Consider the following 10,087-nt stretch of genomic DNA (forward strand, 5'->3'; position numbering starts at 1 on the left):
GTGCACCGTGGGATAGCAATAAATTATCCCATAAACAACTTTTCATAAAAAAAAATATGCATTATATCAACCTGTAAGCTTCATCTAGCGACATAAACCATCGTCTCCCGCCGTGCTTGGCTGCCAAGGAAATGCAGAAAATAAGATACACAACCTAGATTTAAGTCTTTTTAATAGTATTAAAGATATACACCATTAGATTAAAATGCATATGGCTACCTCCTACGATGTAATTTGAGCGGGATCACCAGAAGACCATGTGTTGAGGCCATTTCGAGCTTTAGTGGCCTACAAATTAATTAGTGCATGACCCTATCAATATTCATGTACACAACACAAGAATCTGCACTTTCTTGTTTCATAGTTTGTCTTTACCTCTCCCTCCCAATCACAACGATATGTAATATAAGCGAGCGTGAGAGTCTGCACTGCTGTTCCACAAATCATTCCCGTCCATATTCCCTGCAAAATAAATAAGTTGCGTAATTTGTCATGTGCTGGGTAGAAGCTCTTGTTTTTCATTTACTTCACATACAGGTGGGACTTCGTCCAAAATCGAGAAAGGCACCAGTAGAATTATGTGGGACTCACCTTGACACTTGAATCAAATACCCAACCAAGCAACACGCCTAGCGGCACTCCAATGACGTAGTAACACCCTATGTTGATCCAGGCAACATAAGCTTGCCATCCAGAGCCAATGGCTACACCTGAAATCATTGCAAACAAGACCTGCACATTTAACTGTCACCGTACGCAAAGATTTTCAAATATGTATTGATCTCATATATGGGGAGATTGTTTTAGATTATTCTCATACCGTGCTATGGGTTTTCTTTAGTGATTAATTTTACTTGTTACAGTGTTACAGGTTTTGGTTATAAACGTTTTTTCAGTTAAAGCAGTTTGTAGGGTTAAATAAGTGCTATATATTCAAGGAATAAGTACGTCCCGCATCCCATCTTCAGCGTATTGAGACTTCTGATAAACAAATTAAAAACTTTAAAAAACAGTGTGAAAACTTTGAAAAATTAGTGTAGAGTAGTGGGTGAATAGGTGCACTATCATTTATTTTTATAAGGTGGAATAGTAAGTAAATATCTGCATTACTAAGATATTTGGTATATTATTAAGGCAGTTATTGGTTATAATTCTCTTTAGCTGATCTGATCTTTTTTCTATAAATTAATTAGAAATTATAATGGTGATGATGAGAATCAACCTTAAATCAATTCAGTTACCTATTCTTCTAACTATACTGAATTCTTTATATAGCTGTCCTCGGCTTATCCTATCGAATTTATTTTTCAGAAAAGTCCGGGGCTATTTTCCAAACTCTTTAACAACGTGTTGACTTCTTCGTGTTAACTATACTGAATTTTTCATATATTCTCACATGGTGTTCATATGGAGTTTAATTTTCAGGAAAATACAGTATTGTTTTCAAACTCTTTAACAATGCCCTGAGTTCTTAGTATATCTTCCATAACCTTTTCCTATGGTGTCCCTATGGAGTTTAATTTCCAAAAATCTATGTACGGGACTTTTCAAAACTCGAGCTCTTCATATCTCGACGTACACTTCTCATCTTCTCATACGGTGTTCAAAGAGAGTTTAATTTTCAGAAAAGTATCCAAACTCTTAACAATGGTAAACATAAAAGCTTTTCCCAAAGCATTCAGGCAAAAGTTAGAAATGTGTCACCCTTCTAACAAACTATATTCTCGTTTTTTTTTTTCCATTTGATCCATTGACGTGGGACTGCGACTATAGTATCATACTACCTCATATACATTTATTTTTATGAAGCTTACTTTGGAGGGAATCTGAGAGTTAGAATCTGCGATTATCAATAACTAATAATAATATCAAAATTACTCCAATTAAATTGTATTAGGTGCGCATGACCATGCCACGGTAAAGGTGATCATGATCTTGGTGGAGCCGAAGCATTTTGGGAAATATTTGTACTCCAAAAGTATTAACGGATTTACCTGAAAGTACGGGCTGAACACTGTTGAGGAGAATAGCAAGTGCCAGCAAAACAGCCAATTTACAAACGGCGTCTTTAATGACTACACTGCTCGTAAAAGCCAGAGCGAATTCCTGTCGAAACACGAGAATGAGAAGCATAAAGACAACACCTATAGCAGTTGAGGTTGTCGCGGAAACAATCACTGCAAATTTCGCTGCTTTTCCATTTCCGGTTCCTAGCTCATTGGAAACCCTCACACTGCATTAGCACGGTACAAATTAATAAAGCAGAGAGCAACCTTCGCAAATTCTCTAACAGGCTACCTGGTGGAATCCAATACACCATGCTAAACATACCTAGTTGCAGCAAAAAATCCAAGTGGTATCATTAGTTCCCAACCGCTGACGTTCATGCTGTAAGAAATGAGAAAACAAATCAAGTTGTTAATAAATGAATAAAAGCATTCTGCATTATTCTCATCCAAAACAATTGATACCATGTTGTTTACCAGATAGAAAGGGAATCTACTGCGACTTCCGGATCTCGGAGATAACCTGTCAAGAGGACCAGTATTCTAGAATACCAAACCTGTAAACTGTTTGATTAAAAACAAAAATGTCAGAACTCCTATCTTAAAATATTCCCAAAATCGAAAATCAACGTAAAAATTATTCTTGATTGTGTATAACCTACCAAATCATGACACCAGATGCTACAGATAATTTAGCATAAGGCCACAAGTCGTCGAACGCATGGATTGACAGCCCAGTCCATGTCTGGGGACAACCTCCACACACAATATAAATAAGTTGGGCAATTGGAGTCACCCAGGCAGAAATGTTGAGTGTCATCGCTGCTCCGATAACTCCCATATCAAATCTAATGATGAACAGCCAGCTTAAAAAAATATGGATCGCGAAAGCGACTGCAGCGATCCACGCAGTAATCATGTTTTTCAGCTGCGACTGTAGGTATCTCTGAAACGTAAACAGGAATACAAATGCAAAGTGCTGGGGAATGAGATAGATTGAAACCGTTCCTGATAATTCAGCAATATCATGTGACTGACCGATCAGCTTCAGAATGGGAGTGGCGAATATATAGGTTGGCAGAAGCAGAACTGCAACAGCAAAGACCACGATGCAAGAGCGCTGCATATATACTCCCATCATGTGGTATTGCTGAGCTCCAAACGCTTGGCCGCACAGAGTTTCCAAGGCACTAGCCATACCTACCTGTCATGTCAAAATACAAGAATAACTACACTAGTGATAGTGTACATGAAACCCGTCCTTGGGCCTGTAGGAGAACCTGATAGATATTTCCACTGCCAATGAAGTATACCTAACTTAATATGTAACCTAGAGAACTTCACAAAGAAATGCTAACGAAAAGAATATCGAAGATATTGGAAAAAGAAATGTTGTCAATACTTACAAGGAACCCAAAATTGAAACCTACGACCACAGTCAGGGCAATGGACATGGCAGCTAGTTCCAATTCCCCCAAGTGCCCGACGAATGCCAGAGTAATAACATCCATCCCATACAAGGTTATGCGACTGAACATGGCAGGTCCTGCAATCCTCCATACCTTCTTCGATTCCACCCAAACCCTTCTCCTTGCATCGCTTGAGCATGTCAGTGACCATTTTTGGCCGTCATGTGTATTCCTCTCGTCTATTAGTGGATCTTGCAAGGGGTTTACTGATCCCATGTTTGGATTTTCAGTACCTCACAGTTGACAGAAGAGTAGAAAAAGTGGATATTTATCTTATGTGATGCAGCGTGTGCAACCACCCTTCAACGGAGACGGACAGATGGCATTGGAGTTATCAATTGATTTGTTCAGTGTTAGTGTTTCTTTGTGGGTACGAGGAAAGGTGTATAACTTGCACATTAAAAAGAGAAAATCTTAAACAATTACAAGTTTGTTTGTGGGTACGAGGAAAGGTGTATAACTTGCACATTAAAAGGAGAAAATCTTAAACAATTATAAGTTTTGACGAGTTCAAATTCATGAATTATATAGAAAATCATGAATTATTTTTCTATATAGCTTGCAAAAATATATGAAACACCACCATATAAAAAGTTGTGAAAAGACAAAAGGCTCACATTGTAGATACAATTTTCCAATGCCACTCATAAGAAGCATGAAAATTCTTGAACCAATTGGCTCAGTAGATGACACATTAAAAGAAAAAGTGAAATTGTTATATAGCATCATTGAAAAGAAACAATATGACAACAACAATATATTTGACCAATTTTTGAACCAATTATATTTAACTGAAACTAATTATAGCATAGAATTACAAAGTAAATTAGTAGCTAAATTAAACTAAATGGCTTAAAAGTTGGGTATGTGGCCTTGTTTTCATTCACAAATTATGATGAAAGTAGTAGCACAAATAATAGTAATAATCATCAACCCTATAAATAATAACTATGGTGCACTAAGTTAATGATTAGTTTATTGTATTTTCATTTTATGAGTTTTATAAGAATAATAAAAATATTTCATGAATTACATAGAAAAGAAATGACCAAATCATTAAGTTTATGATTAGCTTATTGTCTTTTCATTTAGTTACATAAAAATAATAAGAAATTCCATGAATCTCATAGAAAAGCAATTACCAAAGCATTAACTCACTGATTGATAATTAGCTCACATTCATAATTATTGTTTTTGCTTGATATTGGTCATTTCTTAATCATTATTATTGATTTCATGATTTTTTTTAATTGAAATAATTACAAAAATTTTAAATGACAACACAAAAATAATAAAGATAACCATTCCTCTCTTTTTATTAATGATTATTTTTATTGGGATAGAATTGTTTTTTTTTCTAAGTAGGATTAATCTATTAATATAATACAAAAAGGTAATTACAGAGAGGTCTGGCCTCCAAAGTACTGAGCATCAACCATCACAAAATAACTCGGTTTAGTTGTGACTGCCCCAACAGAGGGGAAACCAGTCCAGGAAATCAAAAATACCCACATATGGGTTGACAGTTTTGACCAAAAAACAAAATGACAGTTCAGACATTGCATTGATCTAAGCATAAAACATGAATTTAACCAAAAACTCCCAGTCAGCATGAGAATCATCGACCTGGCAAAAAAAGTGCCACCTGGCAGCCACGTGTCAGGGCTAGAGGTTGTCCGGGGCCGGTTCCTCTTCAATCCTGCATGCATATTTGTACCAGTCATCCTCTTCAGCTGACGTGTCCGCTCCCTGAGTTGGATGGGCTGTTTCAGCGTTTCCCGAGCCCACATGCAGGCCAGACGTGTCGCCTCGTCGGCTGCCAGAAGCCTGAGTGTCACCAAGCATGCTCCCCACAGCTTGCTGATTGCCAGCCGGTGCTTTGCCATGCAGGGTGGCTCTATCAACGTCGGGTTGCATTTCGCCTGGGCTGCAAACTCCTCTGTTGCTTGGAGCTGCCCTGTTCAGCTCTTCGCTGTGAGCACCCTGAGGTGCCGACTGGTCCAGTTCTTCAGTAAAAGTAATTGTGACAGTAGCGGTGATGACGGGCCAGTTCAGAGTGCTACGAAAACGAAATTGAGTGGTATGGGGTGCTGGATGCGGTGGGAGGGGGAAATTTGCCATATGAACTGCAGCGTCCCGCCGTTTAGATCCTTGAAAATGAGTTCTTCCCCTTCCGCTCTGGGTGTCTGGATATCGGCCAGGGAAAGAGCCGAGAGGATTGGGGTTGTCTGCTGAAGAAGCAGGGGAAGCTGAGGCAGAGCTGGGAGTTGCAGGAGGGCGGACGCTTCTGGCACGCGTGCCGCCCCTCCTGCTTCTCATTCTATGACGAACCATGGCAGGATTGAAGTCACGGTTAGCAGTCGGGGAGGTAGTGGAGTAATTGTGCAAAGGATGGACTAGGGAGGGTTGAGCCAGAGCTAGGTTGCAAAGCCTGGTTTTTGAAAAATGAAATCCATTACCCAGGTCAATGTTGCTTAACAGCCAACATCGGCAACCTATGACAGTGCGAGAGCATGGCTTAGAGGCTTGCGGGGGGCAGACACAGTGGAGCAAGGGGGGAGGGATAACATAATACTCTGCAGACTCCATTGCTATGAAGGAGGTGGAGCAATCTCGGCCTTGGGATGCATTTAATGGCTCCTGCAAGGTGCCTTGAATGTGCCTCAGGTGGGCTTGGGGAAGGACGCAGGTAGCCATGTGGCCAGCCCATCTGCCACCCGACCATCTTGTCAACTTAATTAGCCAGATAATCACCTGCATCCGGGTTATTGGGATAGAAAATTACTTTTAAATGAATTTTTTATTTAAATTATTAGTTATATTATAATTCTTTATTTTTAGACATTAAATATTTCAATTTAATTGTTCTACATTTTAAAGTTTTTATGAATATATTTTTTCAATTAAATTTACTTGGTTGAGATCACAAATTTGAACCATAAATTCTAAACGATCTAAATATCTTAATTTTTTTCATAAAACTAAATCTATTTATATTTTAAAAATACATTTAAAAAAATAAAACTCACAAATTAATAAATTCATTTTTTACCCAATTTTATCCCGGGAAGAAAAAAAAATACTAAAAAAACAAAAAAATATAAAATCACAAATTAACTTAAAAAAATATTAAAAAAATCCAAAAACATAAAATTAACTTAAGAAAATTAAAAAAATCCAAAAACATAAAATGGCCCAGCAAAAAACATAAAAACATTGAACAATCCATTAACTCTTAAAAATTAAAAAACAAAATATCAAACACCTAAACTAAATATTAAAAAATAAAAAATACCATATCAAATATCTTAACTAAACCGGTTTTTCATCCTCTCGAAATTGAACGTGGCATTCATATGCATCTTATTAGCTTTCATTTGCTAATAATGTGTACATAGACTTCTCATCAATAAAGTTTGACTACTCATCCTTTTCACAATAAAGTTGAATTCCACTTGGTGTTATCCTGATTGGGCTAGTCATAATTTTCGCACTAAAGTTGAATTCCACTGATTGTTATCCAATGTGGGACAAAACAGATATAGTATCTGGTGGTACGAAACTTTGCGTTACTGATAATTGAGTAGCATTAATATAATGTTAGGAAACACATTCTACGAAAAATGATTTTGTGAAAGGGTCGTTTAAAGGATTATATATGTATGTTTACATTCTACGAAAAATGATTTTGTGAAAGGGTCGTTTAAAGGATTATATATGTATGTTTCTTTTTCCAACTGATTAGCATTAATATAATATTAGGAAAATACATTTTATGAAAAATGATTTTGTGAAAGGGATGTTTAAAGGATTATATATATATATATATATAGTTTTTTTTCAACGGGGTATTAGGAAACACATTTTACTATTGTTTAAAGGATTTTATATATCTATATATATATATTTTACAGCTAAATAGTATTAATATAATATTAGGAAACACATTCTATTAAAAATGATTTTTTGAATATATATATGGTTTTTTTTCAACTTAGTAGCATTAATATAATATTAAGAAACACTTTCTACTAAAAATGATTTTGTGAAAGGGATGTTTACAGGATTATATATATATATGATTCTCTTTTTCAACTAGGTTTTTGAGGAGGTGGTGATTGGAGTTCTTTTGAAAATTGATTTAGATGCATCAAACTCTCATCAACGCATTAAAGGGTTGACACACATATATGATTTTTTTTGGGGTTGATCAATGCTATTTATTTTATTTTATTTTAAATAGCTATGTTTCAAGTGTGTGGTTATCACTTGCAACGTACCATATAGTGCCTCCAATGTAGGCATTTATTTATGTGGCATCTATTTAGGTCGTATCAAATAGCTACACTTATCTTCTTGCTTGGCTTGACAAATGTTGATAACACTAGCAATTGTCCCAAAAGGTACAAAGAGAGGCCGATAGGATTATTAAATTGGAATTGTTGAATTTTTTTAGAAGAGATATTGGTTCAATCAGCCTGGTCGCCTACACTGCCACAACTCTTCCCGGTAAACCCTGACAGCGATTCTGCTTTTGTGAAAAATTAAAATTTGCACCAGTAAACATCACACATATACCTATACAGCTGGATTGTTGATTGATATCTTTGGACGTTGAATAATTTAAGGTAAATCTATTCGCTATTACGCGTTTGTGAAAAAATGAAAATTTGCACCAGTAAGCATCACAAATATATACAGTTGGATTGTTGATTCATACCTTTGGACATGCTCGATTAATGAATAATTTAGGGTATAATCTATTACGTAAACAAAGGACCAAAGGGGGAAGGGGTGGGGTTTGTGTACTGGATCAAGCCTCTGAGATTCATGGGAGAAACGAAGGAAGAATCCCCATCCAAAACCTCCTCTGCAATCATCCACTGTACCCTCTCAGTTGGATGAAATTTGTCCCAGTAAACATATTCCTTGGGATCCTTGCAGATTGAGCACCCTGGATCCAACCCACAGCCTACATGGCCATTGTATGGACCATCTCCACAGAAAACCTGTTGACCCACCCCGTACCTCCTAGTCTTCGTCATCCAAAATGAGGTCTAGTCTGCAGCACCCTAGGCCGATGGCCTAGGCTGCCCTGGTTCGAGTCCTCCTGCCGACGGAACCCTCATCGCTCTCTTTTTCACATCCCCCCTCAGGTGAGAAAGGATTCATAACCCTATATAATCTTATTAATGAATATTATTATATATAATATTATATTAATATTAAGGTTTAATCCTATTCATATTACCAAAAATAATTTAAGAGAGTCATAAACTAAGCAATATGGGGATTAACAAAAAAAATTAATTAATTAATCTATAAATAAATAAAAATAATTGTTTAGGAAGAAAGCGCAGGAATCTAGCATCTGTTGATACTCCAGCCATCATCTCTATTTAAATTAACAAGTCTTTTTTTTCAATTTCTAAGGCCTCTCTAAATTTATGATAATGAAAATGGTCAATCCTCGCAATGACCTTAGCCTCTTCAATGGAGATGTGATGATTGGTTTTTTCTGCATGCTCTACCAAAGTGGAGGAGCGAGACCTTCCATGCCTGATGTCGGCAGCATGTTCACAAATCCTTTGGTTAATGGATCGACTGGTCTCACCAATATAAGGAGCTCAACAAGAACAGGGAATGATATAAACACCCTTCTAATCCTTGGGGTTAATCGGGTCCTTAACAAAATGAAGAGAACTTCATATAGTGTTAAGAGGTCTAAAAGAAGAATGAATCTTATGCTTCCTCAAGATCCTAGCGATTTTATCCGTGGTCCCTTGAATAAAGGGAAGATGAACACCGGAAGACCAATCCTTGGGGTCAATCTTACTCTTAGGACCCTTTTCAACATTTTGAAAAGCCTTAAGACCTTGAGACCTACTATAACCATTCTTATTAAAAACTTCCAGGAGGTCAGTTTTCTCATCTTCAAGGTGATTTTCGTCATAAACTTGCAACGCCCGCCGAAGTAGCTAAGGTGTTGAGAACGCCTATCTTTTGAGCAGGAAAATGATGGGAGCTAGCATGGACTTAAATTGAATTTACTTATTTTAGAGAGATGTTACAATGTTTAACATTTTGACTTAGTCAAATTAAAATTAAAATATAAAATATAAAATTTTCCAACCCATGGTTTTTCCTTATTATATTTTTAATCTATGGTTTTTTCCCATGGTATTTTTCTCTAATGTGAGTTATTTAAAGGTTAATATTTAAACTAATCTAAATTCATTTTAACTCTACATCTACCAAATGCCAAAAAAAATCAAATCTCTTTTCACTCTTAAAAAATCAATACCTCAAAAAAAAAATCCCTCTTAACACATAATAAACTTACAACTAAAAATAAATCTAAACTAATTTTTAAATTTAAAATTTAAAATTTATATTTCAATTAAATTATAAAAATAAATTAATAATACATTGCATTTAAAATAAAAATAAAAATAAAAATCCTCAAAAATCTTTGCTTTTCTGAGCTTTTTTCTTTCGATCTTTGATTTTTATGATCTTTTTAGTGCTTTCTTGATTTTTTTGCATAGAATCTTTTTTGAGTTTTTGTGCTTTCTTGACTTTCCGTGCTTTTTTGATTTTCCATTGTTTTGT

The 10,087-nt window shown here is 35.9% G+C and overlaps 1 protein-coding gene across 1 annotated transcript; it reads right to left on the reverse strand.

Annotated features, from left to right (window-relative positions):
• Positions 1–222: 222 nt before the first annotated feature.
• On the reverse strand, positions 223–3,691 carry LOC149208510 (protein DETOXIFICATION 27-like). Its single transcript, XM_089398365.1, has 8 exons — positions 3,413–3,691; positions 2,669–3,210; positions 2,484–2,570; positions 2,332–2,388; positions 1,995–2,233; positions 592–710; positions 376–462; positions 223–288 (listed from the first exon to the last, which is right to left on the reverse strand). Exons 1-8 carry the CDS (start codon positions 3,689–3,691, stop codon positions 223–225), a joined length of 1,476 nt encoding a protein of 491 aa, XP_089254491.1.
• Positions 3,692–10,087: the final 6,396 nt, after the last annotated feature.

Source organism: Pinus tabuliformis, chromosome 1_2, assembly GCF_031772625.1.
Source record: "Pinus tabuliformis cultivar Carrire ecotype Pingquan chromosome 1_2, CPIR1, whole genome shotgun sequence".
Classification (NCBI taxonomy): Eukaryota; Viridiplantae; Streptophyta; class Pinopsida; order Pinales; family Pinaceae; genus Pinus; species Pinus tabuliformis.